Here is a 20,025-nt window from a genome sequence, read left to right as displayed (position 1 = left end):
GAGAGATTGACGCTCTATTGAAAGATTCAGGAAGTTTACCAAGTTTTAATGAAGCCTCGAAAACCCTACAGAACCAAGGGATTAATGAAGGTGCAAAACATTTATAAAATTCTGCGGTAAACCCATCAGGGCCAGGAGCTTTCCCCAGGTTCATAGAGGAAGTAACATTCTTAATCTCATCAGTGGTAATGGGAGTATCTAGCATAGAAGACATATCCTGTGAAATCTCAGGGAAATCTAGGTTATCTAAAAAATCATTCTTATATTTAGAGTCTCGAGAAGACTCTGATTGATATAAGGAAGAATAAAAATCAAAGAAGGTTTGATTAATCCCCGCATGATCAAGTATCAGTCGATCATTTTGATTATAAATCTGATTAATTTGAGATTTAGTATAATTAGACTGCAATTGGTTAGCCAACAGTTTGCCAATTTTGTCACTGTGTACATAAAATTCACTTCTTGTTTTCCTTAATTGGTTTACAATCGAGGACGAAAGTAATAAACTGTGTTCCATTTGAAGTTCAGTTCTTTGTTTATATAACTCCTCAGAGGGAGCTGTAACATATTTTTTATCAATTTCCTTAATCTTGTCCACAATTACCAACTCCTCCTGCTTCAGCTTCTTCCTCAAAGCAGCAGAATACGAGATAATCTGACCACGAATATAAGCTTTAAAAGTATCCCAAAGAATGTTCACAGAAATATCCTCTGTATAGTTGATTGTAAAAAAAAGATCAATCTGTTCATTCATAAAGTTAACAAAGTCCGAGTCCTGAAGCAACAGCGAACTAAAACGCCATTGTCTATTATTTTGTGTATTGGCCTGAATTTTAATAGAAAGCTTAAGTGGAGCATGATCCGAAATGGTTATAGAGTCATAATCACATTTAATCACTGAAGAAATAAGACGAGAGTCAATAAAGAAATAATCAATTCTTGAATAGGAATGGTGAACATGTGGAAAAAAAGAAAAATCTTTTTCCTGAGGATGCTAAAAACGCCAAATGTCCGTCGACCCAGAATCAGAGTTAATCAAATTTGCAGATTTATTAGGTAAGGTCCGTAGAGGAGCCGAACGGTCCAAAGCTGGAGATAAACAGGTATTAAGATCTCCGCCCCAGATCAATGAAAACTCATTCAAATTCGGGAACTGATTGAATAATGATTTATAAAATTCCAGACAGTCCATATTGGGAGCATAAACATTAACCAAAACTATCTTTTTATTAAATAGTAGACCACTAACCAGTAGAAATCTACCATTCGGATCAGAGATAATATGTTGTATAAAAGTAACTGAGGAGTCTATAAAAATAGAGACGCCTCGAATCTTAGCGTTGGAGTTCGAATGAAACTGTTGTCCCTTTCAGAATTTAAAAAAACGTAGTCTGTCCCCCCTCCGCACATGGGTCTCTTGTAAAAATAGAATTTGTGCTTTAAGTCTCCGGAACACTTTAAAAACTTTTTTCCTTTTAATAGGATGGTTAAGACTATTAGTATTCCAGGAGACAAAATTAATAATAGACTCCATAAATGCTAAAGTCAACCCGCAAAAAGGAGGATTGACGATAGGCTCGACCCACGAACCCGGAAAGGGAACAGAACAAACAAGAGATACCGGGGAGGAGAACGCAACCAATACTTCAATAGTGTAAATAGCCCAAGAAGAAAAAAAGTAAAACGTGAAGCCCCTCTCATCACCCCCCACCCCATAACCCCAAGGCTGAATCTAAAACAGACCAGCCGGAAAGAAGCAAGCACTAAAACTACCCCCATGACTTCCGATAGACACTCACTAAAAAAAAAGTGTAAATATAAAAAAGATCAGCTAGTTATAAAACAGTAAAAGAATAAAAAAAGTAAATCAATTAAAACAAACACTTAATATAACAGAGAAAAAGCCCTCAACACACCCCAGACCCTATGAATAAACAAAAAAAAATGAAATTATTGACATAAACTAGTTATGAAAACCTACAAAAAAAAAAGATTTAAAAACTACAAAATTTAAGGCCTCAAAGGAAATACGTAGAATGACACTGAGGAAATAACCACCCAGAATCCCCTGGGAAAAAGAAAGGAATGACGCAGATAGAAAGAAAGTTTAGCAACCATATTAATTAATCAAAAATAAACTTTTCTGCCCATATAAGGCAAAAAAAAATTAAGGCCGACAGATTCACAACCTCCGATCAAACGGAGATAGTTAAAAATTACGATTAAGATGTTGAAGGTGAAAATTGATCCAGATAACTCTGGGCATCCAATGGAGATTCAAAAAAACGGAGGGCTCCATCCAACATACGAATCCTTAAGACGTGCTGGGTAAAGCAGCTCTGGTTTTAAATCCATCTTGTAGAGTTCCGACATCACAGATCTGTAACGAACCCGTTGATCCCGAATTGGTTTGCTGAAATCCTCCACGAACCGGAAATGAAGATCCAAAAAATCAATGTAACCTTTAGATCGAACGAATCGAAACAGTTTCTCCTTGTCTTGAAAGTAATGAAAACGTAAGATGACATGTCGAGGTTTATTTGACTTAGACGAGTATGATGGAACTCTGTGAACACGATCCAATAACGGTGGTTGGTCAGGAAATACAGTAGGAAATGCATCTTTTAAAGGTTGAGAAAAAAACTTCATAGGGTTGTCAGATTCAACAGCTTCACACACACCAATCATTCGAAGATTCTGCCGTCGCATTCTGGATTCTAAGTCAGAGTTTTTAAAGGTCAGAAAGTTGTTTTTTCTTCATTATAGTAATTGTTTCTTCAATTTTCCCCATCTTGAGTTCATTTTGTTGCGTGGATTTTTGAAGATTAGATATAGCCGACTGATGTTCCGTGATAGATGTTTGTATTTTATCGATTGAATCGGCAATTTTCTGGAAATTAATTGAAATTTCCGCACCAATCAGCTCCGTAATAGAGGTTGAAATTTCCCTTTGAATTAGATCCGATATAGCTTTCAAAGTCACCGGTGGTTCAGTCGGAGGAAAATCGGTACCTTTCAGTCTAACCGGAGGTTTGCCGTCTTTCCCATTTTTTCCATTCTTAGACATAGCAGACCTTAAAAGCATCCGATTATCAAAGAGCCCAATTTGTTTCAAAGTATTGTAAAAGTCGATGCCTTAATGGTCAGTTAAAATATAGCTGATTATAAGAAGAAAAACTCAGAGGTAATGGAGCGAGTCAAGAACACGACTTCACTCCATGAGCTCTACCGGAAGTCCCCGATCCTTGCTTCCTAAACCTCATGTATGCTGCCTTCTTCCACCTGACTAGATTTTCCACCTCACTTGTCACCTATGGTTCCTTCACCCTACCATTCTTTATCTTCCTGACCGGGACAAATTTATCCCTAACATCCTGCAAGAGATCTCTAAACATCGACCACATGTCCATAGTACATTTCCCTGCAAAAACACCATTCCAATTCACACCCGCAAGTTCTAGCCTTACAGCCTCATAATTTGCCCTTCCCCAATTAAAAATTTTCCTGTCCTCTCTGATTCTATCCTTTTCCATGATAATGCTAAAGGCCAGGGAGTGGTGGTCACTGTCCCCCAGATGCTCACCCACTAAGAGATCTGTGACCTGACCCGGTTCATTACCTAGTACTAGATCTAGTATGGCACTCCCCCCGTCGGCCTGTCCACATACTGTGACAGGAATCCCTCCTGGACACACTTAAAAAACTCGGCCCCATCTAAATCCTTGGAACTAATCAGGTGCCAATCAATAATAGGGAAGTTAAAGTCACCCATGATAACAACCCTGTTATTTTTGCACCTTTCCAAAATCTGCCTCCCAACCTGCTCCTCTGTATCTCTGCTGCTACCAGGGGGCCTATACAATACCCCCAATAGAGTAACTGCTCCCTTCCTGTTCCTGACTTCCACCCATATGGACTCAAAAGAGGATCCTGCTATATTACCCACCCTTTCTGTAGCTGTAATAGTATCCCTGACCAGTAATGCCACCCCTCCTCCCCTTTTTCTGCCCTCTCTATCCCTTTTAAAGCACTGAAATCCAGGAATATTGAGAATCCATTCCTGCCCTGGTGCCAGCCAAGTCTCTGTAATGGTCACTACATCATAATTCCATGTATGTATCCATACTATTACAAGGGAGAAGCTGAAAGACCTAAAGGTACATAAGTCAACAAGACCAAATGAACTGCACCCTAGTGTTCTGAAAGAGGTAGTGATCGAGATTATGAAGGCATCATAGAACATAGAACATAGAATAGTACAGCACAGTACAGGCGCCTTTGGCCCACAACGTTGTGCCGACCCCCAAACCCTGCCTCCCAGATAAGCCCCCACCTTAGATTCCTCCATATACCTGTCTAGTAGTCTCTTAAACTTCACTAGTGTATCTGCCTCCACCACTGACTCAGGCAGTGCATTCCACGCACCAACCACTCTCTTGAGTAAAAAAAAACACCTTCCTCTAATATCCCCCTTGACTTCCCACCCCTTACCTTAAAGCCATGCCCTCTTGTATTGAGCAGTGGTGCCCTGGGGAGGAGGCGCTGGCTATCCACTCTATCTATTCCTCTTATTATCTTGTATACCTCTATCATGTCTCCTCTCATCCTCCTTCTCTCCAAAGAGTAAAGCCCTAGCTCCCTTAATCTCTGATCATAATGCATACTTTCTAAACCAGGCAGCATCCTGGTAAATCTCCTCTGTACCCTTTCCAATGCTTCCACATCCTTCCTATAGTGAGGTGACCAGAACTGGACACAGTAATGATCTTTCAAGAATCATTGGACTCTGGCATGGTGTCGGAGTGCTGAAAAATTGCAAATGTCTCTCCCTTCTTTAAGAAGGGAGGGAGGCAGCAGAAAGGAAATTACAGACAAGTTAGCCTCACTTCAGTGGTTAGGAAGATGTCAGAGTCAATTGTTAAGGATGAGGTTATGGCGTACCTAATGACACAGGACAAGATAGGACAAAGTCAGCATAGCTCCCTTCAGGGAAAATCCTGCTTGATGAACCTGTTGGAATTCTTTGGGGAGATTACAAGTAGGATAGATAAAGGGATGTTGTATATGTAGATTTTCAAAAGGCCTTTGGCAAGGGTGCCACACACGAAGTTAAGAGCCCATGATATTACAGGAAAGTTACTGGTATGGTTAGAGCACTGGCTGATTAGTAGGAGCAGTGAGTGGGAATAAAAGGATCCTTTTCTGGTTGGCTGCCAGTGACTAGTGGTGTTCTGCAGGGTCGGAGTTGGGACCGCTTCTTTTTGTGGTGTATATCAATAATTTGGATGATAGAATAGATGGCTTTGTTGCCGAGTTTACAGATGATATGAAGATTGGTGGAGGGGTAGATAGTGTTGAGGAAACAGACAGACTGCAGAAGGACTTAGACAGATTAGGAGAATGGGCAAGAAAGTGGCAAATGAAATACAATGTTGGAAAATGCATGGTCATGCACTTTGGGAGAAGAAATACAAGACCAGACAATTTTCTAAATGGGGAGAAAATCAAAAATCTGAGATGCAAAGGGACTTGGGAGTTCCTGTGCAGAACAGCCTAAAGGTTAACTTACAGGTTGAGTCGATGGTGAAGAAGGAAAATGCAATGTTAGCACTCATTTCTAGAGGTCGAGAAAAAAGCAGGAATGTGATGCTGAGGCTTTATAAGACACTGGTGAGACCTCGCTTTGAATATTGTAAACAGTTTGGGCTCCCTATCCAAGAAAAGATGTGCTGGTATTGGAGACAGTTCAGAGGAGGTTTACAAGGATGATTCCGGGAATGAAAGGATTATCATATGAGGAACGTTTGATGGCTCTTGGCCTGTACTTGCTGGAATTTAGAAGGATGGGGGGGGGGCACGGGGAATCTCATTGAATCTTTTCAAATGTTGATAGGCCTAGATGGAGTAGTTGTGGAAAGGATGTTTCTCATGGCGGGGGAGTCTAGGACAAGAGGGCAAAGCCTCCAGAAAGAGGAGCATCCATTTAAAACAGAGATGCAGAGAGATTTCTTTAGCCAGAGGGTGGTTAATTTGTGGAACTTGTTACCGCAGGCAGCTGTGGAGACTAGGTCGTTGGGTGCAGTTAAGGCAGTGCCTGATAGGTTCTTGATTGGCCATGGCATCAAAGGTTACGAGAAGGCCTTGGAGTGGGGCAGAGGAGGGGTTAAAAAAAAAAGGATCAGCCATGATTGAATGTGGAACAGATTCAATGGGACAAATAGACTAATTGCTGCTCAAATGTCTTACGGTCTTATGATATAAAATCTTTTTCTGAAGTTAAAGAAGTTTCTGTAAGCTGGCCTTGTAGAAGGATAAAAACTGACAGGTATCAATTGGTTGACAATTCTTTCCTCCAAAGGAAGTGCTGAACTGTCACATAAAGAATTAATTTTTATGAAAGGTAAGTAGTTGTTGCATCATAGCCATGCAAAAGAGCGTTTGAAACATAATCAACAAAGATAACAAGAGACCCCTGAATATCTGGAAGTCACCTTTTCTCGTGAACTTTCTGGGAGGAAACATCATAAATTTCAACTTTGTGAAAAGAATCATTTCCTACCTTTTTAACATCCAGTGCACATTCCATTAAAGCACTCACACTACCAACTTCACGCAAGATCTTTTTACTGTTTACATCTGCTCGCCATGATAAATTTCGCAACACGCTTGCAATTACCTGAAACATTTGACAATTAAAGTAATGATAATAGGGAATACTACGATTTTATAGATATACTATTATATTTTATTTCCTATTCATTCCTAACTTAATGTTTAGACTGCAAGCTCAAAGTCACGTTCATGTATGAAAATACTTCTGAAAAACTGACCACTGGAGAAACCATTGTCATAAGAAATTATTACAGAGGCGGCAAAAATTTTTTCAGGAAATGGTTATACATTTGTACTAGGGTTGAACATACACAGTGATGAACAGCCAAATAATGTAAAATGTGATTCAAAGATGCAAACCTGCATATCTAATTAAAAGAAAAAAATTACGTAATAATTGGACAATATAAGAATTTGTATATACTCCCTTGGCAAATGAAAGAAGATATTTTGATGAGATAATTCAATCCTTATTTATATTATTCTTTTTAAGTATATTCTCACTGTGGCAAGGCAGTAACCTCACATGAATGATCTTTTTAGGTACTCAGTGCATTCAGAGAAACTTTATACTTCAAGAACTTTGACTGACCCAGTAAATTAAATACTGACGCTTCACTGAAGCTCAGGTTTAATATCCATTCCTACCTGTTGCAGATCTTCACTTTCTGATTTAAGCTGAGCCACCATTGCTCTCATACAACCTTTCATAGAACAGAGTGTAGCCTGTGTAAAGGAAGCAGTATTGCAGAAGCATGATGTAACATGAAGAAATGAAGTTAATTATTAAGACTACTTAAACGCAAATTGGCCGAAAATTAGGAATTGAGTGCAAGGTGGGGACCTTTTTTGTAGAACAAGACTGTGCAAAACAAGGAAGTCTGATACAAATTAATTTTACGATAATCTTAAAGTATCTTCTCATTCAAATATAATTATTCAGAATGTGACCATCTACAATGATTTCATACATCACATTCTCTTGAAAAGGTGACAAAAAATTTTTGCTGTTGCTGACATTCTGAACAACCAATCTCCCCCTCCCAAAAAAGAAACAATTGAATCACATTTATATCTCTTCAAAAGTCAAGGCCATAATGAAAATGCAAAACTAAACTTCATCTGCAACAAACTGCTCACCTTATTTGCAACATTCCCAAAAGTTAAATTTGTAAGTGCCATCCCAGCATATCTTCGCAATGTAACGCTGTGATGGTCATCGGTGAGGCCATACATCTCACAATCCACTTGTAATAATTCAGCTATTGCCTGTAAACCACCTGTACATGATATAACAATGTTAACTTTAAAAGTATTCATAATGTTTTTTTAAAAGCATAAGCCAAAAACATCATTTTAAATTTTAAACAATACATTAAATATTAATTTACAGCCTTCAATTACAATGAAGGCTATCACTGTAAAATATTTAATTAATCAAAGAGTAAATTAATGGAGCAGTTACAAGGTCAAAGGATCTTACTTGGGCTGCCGTATCTGTCCTGGCTCATTAGAACAATGCTGGTCCCCTCACCCCATAACGCTGAAAATTCAGCCCCCTTTTAGCATCACAACTGAATCTGCCTTTGTTACCATTGCTGGTGGTGCAGTCAGACCCTTACTTCTCGTTGCAAAGGAAAAGCTTTCCCTGGCATCACTGTTGGTTATTTTGCTAATCATCTTCACTCTATGCCTTGTCATTCTTGAATCTTCCAACAATGAGAACATTTTCTCTCTATCTACTCAGTGCCATTCTGATTTCAAAAATCGTATATTCCTGCAACTTTTCTTTTGTTCCAAGGAGAACAATCTGAACTTCTATTCTCTATCTTTCGCATACCTGAGGATCTATCCTTGGCCCAACATATTGATGTAATTACAAAGAAGGCACAACAGTGGCTATATTTCTTTAGGACTTTGAGGAGAATTGTATGTCAACAAAACCACTCGTCAATTTCTACGTATGTACGAAGGAGAGCATTCTAACTGGCTGCATCACCATCTGGTATGGAGGGGCCACTGCACAGAATTGGATTAAGCTGCAGAAAGTTGTAAACTCAGCCAGTTCCACCATGTGTAGTAGCCTCCCAAGCATCCAGGATGTCATCAAAAATGCGATGCCTCAAAAAGGCAGCATCCATCATTCAGGACACACTGCACCCAGGTCAACCCCTCTTCTCATTGCTACCATCAAGGAGGAGTTAGAGGAGCCTGAAGAATCAAACTTGATGTTTCAGGAACAGCTTTTAACCCTCCACCATCATATTTCTGAATGGACAATGAACCCATGAACACTTCTTCAGTATTTTTACCTCTCCTTTTGCGCTACTTATTTATTTTTTGCATATATTGTAATTTATTATTTGATTATTATGTATTACAATGTACTCCTGCATCAAACCGACAAATTTCACGATATATGCTCCTGATATGAAACACGATTCTGATTCTCTGATCTATCTACGTGAATAAAGTCCCTCATCTCTGGTACCCTCTCTGAATCTTTCACGTGTTTTTTTTCAATTGTCATGTCCAGATTTGAACACAATTCTCTAGTTGTGGCCAAACCAGTGTTCTATAAAAGTTCAGAATGACTTATAAGCTCCCATGATCTATATATATATATATATATAAAGCCCGGCACTCAAGGTTTTCTTTTAACTACTTTCTCCATCTACTGTGCTACTTGCAACAAACTGTTCATATTTATCCCCAGATCTCCCTTTATTTGTAACCTTTTTTAGAATTGTATTCTATAGTTTACAATGTCTCTTCTCATTCCTCCTACAAAATGTAACACTTCTGATTTCTTAGCTGATGCTACCCATCTACATATCCTCCTCACAGTTTACCATGCATCCATGTTTTGACCATCTGCAAACTTCGGTCGTGTAATTCAAGCCTCAAATTCCCCAAAGAAGAGGCTCCAATGGTTTACAATGACTGACGCCCAAGATTTCCTCACTTCCTCCTCGGCCTCTCCTCACGATTAAGGAACTGAGTTGGAGTTGGAGTCACAGCATGAAAAGAGATGCCAGACAGTAATATACATTACAGTACATTGTTGGGTGGGCATCATGTGATCTTTTATCTCAGTCCAGATGAAGGGCCTCAACCCAAAATGACAACTGTCCATTTTCCACTAAGTAGCTGCCAGACCCACTGGATTCCTCCAGAAGTTTGTTTTGATTGGAGGAAAGAGCTGATCATGACTATGGGTGGAGAAGCATCAGTAATAAATCATTGGAATAGCGTGCGTAGTGTGTGGGTTGGTTAATTAGCAACTTTGCATAATCAATAGAATTTTGCATGACGCTTTTAAGCAGGTGTACAAATATTTGATGGCCTCAGCCAGCAACTATTCTGGCCTGGGTTCTTCTGCTCCAAAATGAAGAGTGAGCATATCCTACCCGCTATTCGGAGACAAAATAACAAATGTATATGCAATGCTGGCATAAAAGCATCAGATGTGCCTACATAATGAACAATTAATGCACATGGCACTCATGTACTTGTTAACTTACTGAGGGTTGTCACCTTGTTTGAATCACATGCCTTAGGAGAATTCCACAAACCCATTAAACAGACCCACTGATCAAAAGGATCTTGGTTACCCTCAAGGATTGTACAGCTATTTTTGTTAACTAATGACAATTCCTTGCACTGTAAATCAGTGGGTCTGCTGGCTTTATCTTCCCCTCCAGATTTGCATGTGAATTTGAAAATCACTTTCCCCTTAATGGATGGTTTTATTGGTTTATGTACATCCGAAGTTGTTATACATAGATGACTGCATATGCTGGGGGACTAAGGATCACAATGACCAAACTTTGAGTGGTCACAGTGTCAGACATGCACTTGTGTGCAAACTATTCTTGCATTACATTATCTAAAAGCTTACTCATTTCTTCTCTTAGCTCTCCAAACAAAGAAAATCAGTAATTCTTGCTGGTTTTATTTAGTGTAATCTTGTGAAAAGGCCAATGCTATGGGTGTGCTTCAATAATATAATAGATTTCAAAAGAAAATCAAATAATTGATATAAAAATTGAACACCTCTTTTTACAAGATACTACACACAGCAAAACAAGTTGACCAACAACTATGTGTCCCAGTATTTTGCACAATAACAATGTTGTATTGAACTGTAGACTGAACCTGCAAATGGTGGAGGTCAACATCACTGCTCTTCTTACAATAGCAAAGTGCACTCTGATGGAGCAAACCTCAGTTCTGTAACTCCACTTTTGTTCTGACCCCTCATCCAAAAATATTCCAAAGCAAAATTAGAAATCAAATCTATGGTGCACAGTTTTGGAATCCAAGAGTAGGGTTCCTCTAAGGATTTCCAACCAAGGATCATTAACTCATTATTGTTCTGTTCCAAACTATGTTTGAACTATGTATGGAATCTAATCCAGAAAACATGTTTGATATAACTTACCAAGTTCATTCATTGCATGCCTGTGTTCCTCATCAAAGGAAAGCTTCATCAGGACACACACTGCAGGACAGATCTGGTGTTCCACTGGAGATGGCACTATGGAAATACAATGTCTTTGAATTGAGATTTATGTGTGTAATTCAAATTTCAGTATTATAATCAGTGAACATTAGGAACAAATTCTAGGAATCATTGGTCAATAAAATGAACCTCTACAAATACTGATGTACTATTCCTTGTCCAACAAATGACAAATTACATTTGCTATCACTTATTGCATCAATCAAAAGGTTTGCTTTAAACTAGCAAACCTTTTGATTGATGCAATAAGAACAGTTCAAATTTCTAAATGTACATTAAACATTTCAGGAAATGCTTTCCACTGCTGCATTTGTCTGTCCAACTTCTCAATCAGTTAGAATACAGATACGCAAAAAACAGGCTTACATTCATAGCATTTTTTCTGTTGATAGTAAAACTGTTTAATCAACTCTAAGGAACCTGAATTTCAAAATTAATTGAACTATTTACGAAGATGAAAAGGTATTAAAACATGATATACTAATATAGTCACTTTCAGTGCCATAACAGTATATCATTCTGCAAAATATCTTATAAACTAAATGGACATTCAGAAAACACTAATCTAAATAGAAACTATACAGTGCACAAAATGAGTGCTAGCTTTTGAGTAAGCACATATAAATCAAGCATTGCATAAATGTTTAGCAGACAGGTAATGATAATTAAACTGAATGCATTAATACAAGCAGTCCAGATGCAATGGACATTCAAGAAGGGAAAGGATGATATATTCCAATTAGCTGGAAAAGCCTCCAAGTTGTGTTTCCTGAGAAACCCAAACCTCTTATTGTACAGGATTATTTCTCATATTTACAAAAAAAACCAACTAATAATATTATGCATATAATAAATTTTTTGAAAGGTTGCATCTTTTTTAATAATAAAAAATCCAAAGTTAGTCACATAAAACACTCCTCAGAAAATGCCATACTTGGATTTTTATCCTGATCAACGCCTTGTTCATGTGCCTCCTGCCATTCCCAACATGTCTCACAATATGCACGGATCTGTTCCAGCAGGTGAAGAACACGGGTCTCCCGTCTTCCTCTCTTGTCATCTGGCTGCGAATGGATGATATTGTGTAGTGCAGCACTAGCCCGTGCACGGGCCTCCTTACTGCCACGTGAATTGCCGAGCAGCATAGAGTCTTTATCATTGCCGTGCAAAAGCTGTATGAGCAGTGGAAGACAACCAGACTGACGCATAGCTATGCAGCTGTCCTGAGAACTAGACATTGCTAGCAAAGTTCGAGACATATCATCCTTGTCGTGTGTGCCAAGCATTGACAGCAGCGAGTATACCATTTCCACCTATAGCCCAAGTGAACCAGAAAGGTTAATTCTATTCACATTACGGTTCTACGATTATTAACCTAAAGCCAAATAACAAAAAATATTCATTTGTAAACAATACACCGAACTACAATTTTTCCTAATTCAATTCCTCTTATCATTTCTCTTGACTTTATCACCAGATCCTTAAGCAGATGTAGAAATATTAATACAATAATTCAACTGTTTGAATAACTATCTCTTTCATTTGCATCTAACCATGTTATTTTTTATTCTAATACAAATATCAGAAGGTACAAATCTGCAAACAAAAACTAGTGAAATTCATGAGTTCTGAATTTGATTGCAAGTATTCCATACGGCAACTTCATTCTATGTTCCTGCTAAAGCGAACAATTTTTAGTCAATAAACAGAGGTCCTAACTAGAGAGTGAAAGGGTAATACCAGATCTCCAGTTAGGAAATGAAACAGGGCAGGTGACAGAAGTTTGTGCAGGGAAATACTTTGCATCTAGTGATCATAATACCATTTGTTTCAAAATAATTATGGAGCTGGATAGGTCTGGTTCTCGGGTTGACATTCTAAACTGAAGAAAGGCCAATTTTGATGGTGTCAGAAAGGATCTGACAAGTGTGGATTGGGACAAGTTTTCTGGCAAAGGTGTACTTGGTAAGTGGGAAGCTTTCGAAGGAGAAATTTTTGGGAGTACAGAGTTTGTATGTTCTTATCAAAAAAATAAAGCAACGATAACAGGTTTAGTGAACTTTGTTTTTTTTTGGGAGATATTGAGGCCCTGGTTAAGAAGGAAGAGGAGGTGCATCACAAGTATAGGCAGGAAGGAACAAATGAGGTACTTAAGGAGTATAAGAAATACAGGAGAACACTAAACAAAGAACTCAGGAGGACTAAAAGAAGGCATGATGTTCTCTAGCAGACAAGGTGAAAGAGAATCCCAATGGCTTCTTTAGATAGATTAAGAGCAAAGGGATAGTGTGGGACACAATTGGTCCTCTAGAAGATCAATGATAATTTATGCATGGAGCTGAATGAGGCAGGGAGATTTTAAATGGATTTTTTTGCATTTGTATTTACTCATGAGATGGACACACAGTCCATAGAAGAAATGAGGCAAAGAAACAGCGAGGCTATGGACCATATTCAGAATACTGAGGAGAAGGTGTTTGCTGTCTTGAGGCAAATTAAAGTGGATAAATTGCAGAAGCCCCAGCAGACATATTTAAAATATCCTTAGCCTTGGGTGAGATGCTATAGGTTTGGAGGATAGGTAATCATATTCTGTTGTTTAAGAAAGGTTCCAAGACTGGGGGGGGGGGGCGGTCTCCAACCTTTTTCATGACATGAACCCCTACCATTAACTGCCGTGTCCATGAATCCCAGGTTGCGAACCCCTGCTCTAAGTGGTCATGGGATAAGTGTGAAAGGTGAAATATTTAAGGGGAACATGAGGGGGAATATCTTCCCTCAGAGGGTAGTGAAAGTATGGAACAAGCTATCAACAGAAGTGGTGGATGTGGGTTTGATTTCAACAGTGAAGACCAATTTGGATAGAATCATGTACGTGAAGGATATGGAGGGCTATGTTCTGGGTCGATGGGGTGAAGCAATTAACAGTTTGGCACAAACTAGATGGGCCAAAGTGTCTGTGTCCATTTCTCTGTGACTCTATGACTGATTTTTCTCTACATGCTCTCGAAATCCTTTATGGTTTGATCACTATGTCAAATTTTGTTAATTGAAAGACAATTAAGATTCTCAATAACGTTAATTGGAAGCAATCATGCTGATGAGTTCTTTCACTTTTAAATTACTCATGGAAATAAAAATTCCAATATGTAGAATATGCTGATTCTTCACAAAATGATAAATGGGTGACACACTGCTTCTTCCTTTACCTGTATTTCCTCGTCTGAGAAGAATCTCAGGAGAACTTGCCTCTGATTATGTCAGTTCCCTGACCCTGTACTGAATCAACTCAAAAGGCAGTTGTGGAAATCGGGGAAGTCCCAACAGAAGTTCCCACATACCAAAAGTCTCGACACACAGCTAGTGCTGCAATTTCTAATACTTATCAGCAGTAACTTCAACCTAATACAATCACTAGAGGTTTACTATTTAGTCCCAGATTTAAAATTAATTATTTAATTATGTAGAGCAGGTACACCATGCAAATTAAAACCTCATTTAATTGTGGATTTATTTTCTTATTTTGTATAGCATTGTATTTCCAGATCAGTTCTAGCTGTTTAGAAATATTATTTCTGATTTAGTGTAAGTAGGTACGCCTAGAAAACATTCAAATTTTATTTAGTTGTTAAAAGTCGGGATGAGATCACTAAAAGCAGGCTTTTGTCACATTTACGGGGGGGGGGGCGTAATCTGTTACTTAAAAAACTCTCAAGTACTGGGAAAAATAATGAAGAATAGGTGATTGGTGCAGATTCCCACCCAATTCAATCTTTACCACCATCCTCAACTCCCCTCTCCAACACATACACACCCCGAAATGAAGTCCTTAAAAATCAGAAATTTTTGCCTTTGGGTGTGTCAATTTCACTCTACTCCCACAATCTTCAAATCTCCTTTAAGTCAGACAGCAATGATAATTTGATACATGGCATTCATTCTGAATACATGGCTGTTCCACTAGGTGAGAGTTCATCAGTCCTACTCCTGTCTTAAGTTCTATCATGTACCAATATGGAAATCATTCGTAACAGGTGAACACTCCTTTCGAACTATCATTCCTGTAAATCAATTTAAAGACTTAACTATACATAGTCAAGTATTTACAGTTCAGTGACCAGTATCACTCTACCACTTAGCCAAGGCTACCACCGAATAGTTTGTAACTATTTTAAAATGCTAACAGAATTCAAATCTTTCAGGAAACAATTTGAAGTATTATTTGCCAGCAAACTCATTACAGCTAAGCAAGCAATGTCATTTTTGTATGCTTATAATTCAAGGCAAGTTGATTAAAAAACTGGGTTAGTATCATTCAGATTAATGTCAGATTTCAGTTGTTAGAAATCAGATAATTTGTTTTCTTTGTATATACTATTAGAGTATCAACATAGACTAAACTAGTGAATCTATTCCTGGATGCAATAATTCTAATTCTGTTGATTGTTTTGACACTAAGCTTGATTCAAATATAATCCTTACTACGATCTTTAGTTTTTCACTGCGTATGTGGAATGTAGCTGCAATATCAGATACCAGTTATCAGATTAGTAAACACCATTTTTTGTAAATATCTTTAAAAGGACACAGTAAGGATAACCAAGCACATGCATTTGTTAATGGAAATAGAAAACATACGAGTAAGGCAGCCAAAGCATTGTTATAATTGACGTATTAGAAAAAATGCAGTGTAGCGACCTGTAGTCTGGAATCTTTGGTTACCTTGGTACCCAGGTGATTTGTCAGTCTTCGAGGAACTGAGTAGGAGTTACTGCAGCTCATTACACTAATAGTATCTTGTTCAACTCGTGATCCTGAACCCTAAAATGCAGATGATACAAATTCTAAGTTTGCTAAATAAACAAAAATCTTTCCAAAATGTTAGGAGTTTTTTAAAACGTTTGTAAGTAATTTTGCAACTACAGTGCGGGTGAACTCAAAAAACAACTCTGTGCACAAATAATTACGTAATACCAATGGCAACGTTAGCCTCACGACATGAATGTGTAGATGAATCTTGCTAGCGAAGGCAGAATTCTGAAAATGGCTATATGTCTATTTGATGATCGAGAATAACAACCCAAAGTAATCACTTCCCTCCCTGTGAATGTGGGTGTAAAGATTTTGGCAGCTGGTTCAGATTAAAGCTAGTGCAACGCAATCTGACCTGTCTGGCATTCTTCTAAATTCAGGAACATTGGGGACAGCCAGGTACATCTCTCATTGCAAGATTCAATGTTCTCGTGATCTGAAGCTTCTTTGGAAATGGTGCCATTTCTGCATAAAACCTGGGTTCATGTGTAAACTTGATTGCTGACATTTTCAGAACCATGCTCCAATGTTGGACTTCTCATGTAGTCCAATGGCAGGGTGTAAAATTACCACAATGCCCAACATTACACTAGGGAATGTGGCAGGTATTATGCACCCGAGCAGGAATTGCTGTACTCTCATTCGAAAAGTAAAGAATGGGTGCAAGGTAATACACATTTAACTCAAGTAACAGATTTCACTCTTTGTATTTTGAAGTTTGCAGTGTTTTAAATTCTTTTTAAGTAATTTAAGTGATTTAGTTTTAAATGTTTAACAATTTAATTTTTGGGATGTTTGGGAATGATTTTCAAGACTGATCAAAAGCATTCAATGTCCTTGGCAGCAACATCTAACAAGGTTTCTAGAGGTATAGTTTTCAAATCATTCTGAGAGCAGGGTTTGTTCTTATTGTTACGAGAATACACATAAAATTAAGATGTTTGCTGGCCTGGGCTAGCATCAGTGGCATCAGCAGTTGGTCTGCCACCTGCCCTCAGGGGAAGGAGAGATAAGGAACAATGGAGCAGCGTCTGGAGATGTGTAATGAAGGGATGTGGGAGGAAGAGCTGTCTGGAGCGGCTCCCCCCTTTGAACCCTGAACTGTTTGAAGTGATGGACAGGCGATACCCCAGCAGGGGGATAAAAAGGGACAGGTTTGCTAAGACAGACACACACGCCACCCGAGGTAACGAGACCCTGGAAGCGGTGCGCCTCTCACGAGTGGTGAGAAGTACCGGACAACGCCCAGGGTGGAAAGGTACGATCAGCGGGAACCCGGTGTGTGTCCGCCCTTGCCTGGGTGCCGGGTTCACTGCAGAGGATCGACCGCATCTGGAGGAGGGGTCACAGTCGGTGACCTCAGGTGACATCACCAAGGACCCGCCCAAAAGCTGTTTGTGAGCCATCTTGCTGGTCTGTGAGTGAAGCCGTTCTGAATGATGAGTTGTTCCTATTCTATCTCTCTCTTCCCCCACGTTGTCCACCGCCATGGCAACGATTACTGCGAACTGAACTACTAAACTGGACTGAACTTTGAGTCATTTTGAAATTGGTCATTTACCCCTAGACAACGATAGAGCTTGATTGATGCTGTTATCTTAATTCTGTGCACATGTGCGTTTATCATCGCTGAACTGTTGCATTTATTATCCTTTCGATTAATGTGTTGCTTGTTTCTTTAATAAAACTTTCTTAGTTCTAGTACTCCAGACTCCAACTGAGTGATCCATTTCTGCTGGTTTGGCAACCCAGTTACGGGGTACGTAACATTATCCACACACAACGGCAGTATATTGCAGAAGATTGAACATTTTGCATCAGAATCCTTTGGGAAATTTACCCTCATGAGTGGTTCCAGAAAGGCGTGCCCACAGTTCAAACGAATATCAATAATAAACACGAGCCATTCCATGCTAGCAGCAAATTTTGCTCTCGTATCCTTCAATGTAAGTAAAAAACATTCAGATGTTCAGATTCAAACCTTCAGAATTTTAGGTAATCTGCTTCCTCTCTTTTCCTTTTGTCTCTCTTCCTGATCTACCCAGTTCCTCCTATACCTCTCAGTCCCACACATCACTGTATTTCATTCCACTTTTTTCTCTGCTCCACCCTCCATCTGCCCATCATCCATACTTTCCTCTCACTGGGTCCCCAAGGCCATCTGCCCATCAAACTCCCTTTATTTGATTCCATGATCCATCTTCCTTTCTTATCAAATTCCATCTTCTGCATCCCTCTGTTGCTTCCACCTATCATCTCCCAGATGCCACTCTTTCCTCCTTCATCTGCCTATGACCCTCCTTACCTGGAACCACTTATCATTTGCCTGCTCTGGCTACACCCCTTCCCTTCACCTCTTTATACTGGCCAACCACCGCTATTTCAACCCAAAACTTTGGTTGTCTATTTCTCTTCACAGATCCTGCCTGACCCTCTGAGTTCCTCCTGTTGTTTGTTTAAGGAAATGTGATAGTTATGCAGGTACTTGCCATCATCTTCTAATCACCCTTAAACGAGGGGGTGCAGTACTGGGAAAGGTGTATAAAGGCTGGTGCTATTGTGTGGGAGACCAGCATTATAACCCTGAAGAGAGAACCATTGGAATGTTGGATAACAATCATGCTAACAGTTGGATGAGAAACCACATGTATGGTTGTCCAATCTGCTGACAGAAAGGAAGATGTGGAGAGAACCCAAATCATCTGCAAAGGAATAAAACTTAAGTGGGTAAAGCATTGGCAGATGGAATATAAAGTGTGGAAACACGGAACTATTTATTATTTAGGAAGAACAGCGGAATGAAGTATTACTTAAATGGAAACTGACAATAGAATGTGCTTTATAGAGAGATTTGACTGACTGATGGGAAAACCAGTTAGAATGCAAGTATAGCAAGCGATCAAGAACGTAAATTGAATGTTGGCTTTTACAACATGTAAGAAAAACTACAGTTTTGATACATTTGTACACTGCATTGCTGAGAACGTATTTGAAGATTTGTTTTTTTTATTTTCATAATTTAGAAAGAATCTACTTTAAACTGTGACAGTTCAGAGAAGGTTGATTTGGTCAATATGGGGATGAAGGGATTGACTTATGAGGAACAATTGAATAGATTGGGTCTATAACTGGAGTTTAAAAGAATGAGAGGTGAATTAATTGAAATAGATTCTGAAAGGGTTTGACAGGGTTGATGCCAGGAGGAATTTTCCATTCATGGCAGAATCTAGAAGTGGATCTATCTGCTGTCCAAACTTATTATTTGGGATGGTCACCTGCCTGCACCGACATTATCCTAATACGGAACCCCAGTTGAGCACAACTTCTGTATCAAGTAAGTTACTTGCAGAGCACAAGAAGCTGTTGCTAAGTTTCAGATAGTGAATCTTGAGCTCCAACCCCAAAACACTGATGGCTTTTTAGCAGCTTATTACCACAAGAGATCTTTTTAATCAGGATCAGGCTACATATGCCAGCTATGAACTGTAAGAAGTTGAGGACAATGTTTGATTGTTTTCACTCTCGTTCATCTGCACTCTCACAAAACATACATAGAAGGTCTGTAGCGAGTAATAAAGGATTTTCTCACTAGAGCTTTTGCACATTGTCTACATGTGATTTGCTTGCCAAATGACGCTTTAAAGTTTCCAAAGATCACTCCACTTTTTCCCACTTGCAAATTCTCCAGCAACCTTTGCATTGCAACAATACATGCAGGTAACACCAGTTTCTGTATTGTACATAAATATTTCTCATAGCTGCACTTTCCTGACCCCATGAGTTTTAAGTGAAGCAGTTTCTACTGTCTCATTAAGCCATTCTGCTTTAAATGAACTAGCAGTTCACAGCATTTGCTTCTTTAGAATTCGACATAGTGAATCAACAATTTCTTCAATAAAATCAGTATAAATAGGCCAGTTCTAAAATCTGCAGACAAATCATTTCAAATTCCACGCTGACGACACCGCCTGCATCAGAAACCGGAAAAGGAAATGTGATTGTGTATGATCGTGAAACATACTTAACATGCCAACAAGGTAGAGGGTGACAAGCTTTGGTGTGCAGTTTAAATTCCT

At 38.9% G+C, this 20,025-nt stretch overlaps 1 protein-coding gene across 1 annotated transcript in view; it reads right to left on the bottom strand.

Annotated features, from left to right (window-relative positions):
- LOC134357280 (adenomatous polyposis coli protein-like) overlaps nt 1-20,025 on the bottom strand; it is a 170,489-nt gene that overhangs the window by 12,143 nt on the left and 138,321 nt on the right. Inside the window, 6 exon segments of the mRNA XM_063068642.1 lie at nt 6,560-6,676; nt 7,261-7,338; nt 7,753-7,892; nt 11,057-11,152; nt 12,072-12,450; nt 15,860-15,958. Coding sequence (XP_062924712.1) covers nt 6,560-6,676; nt 7,261-7,338; nt 7,753-7,892; nt 11,057-11,152; nt 12,072-12,450; nt 15,860-15,958 — 909 coding nt within the window.

The sequence above is a fragment of the Mobula hypostoma genome, chromosome 16 (assembly GCF_963921235.1).
Source record: "Mobula hypostoma chromosome 16, sMobHyp1.1, whole genome shotgun sequence".
Taxonomy (NCBI): domain Eukaryota; kingdom Metazoa; phylum Chordata; class Chondrichthyes; order Myliobatiformes; family Myliobatidae; genus Mobula; species Mobula hypostoma.
This window is presented reverse-complemented; position numbering and strand designations above follow the sequence as displayed.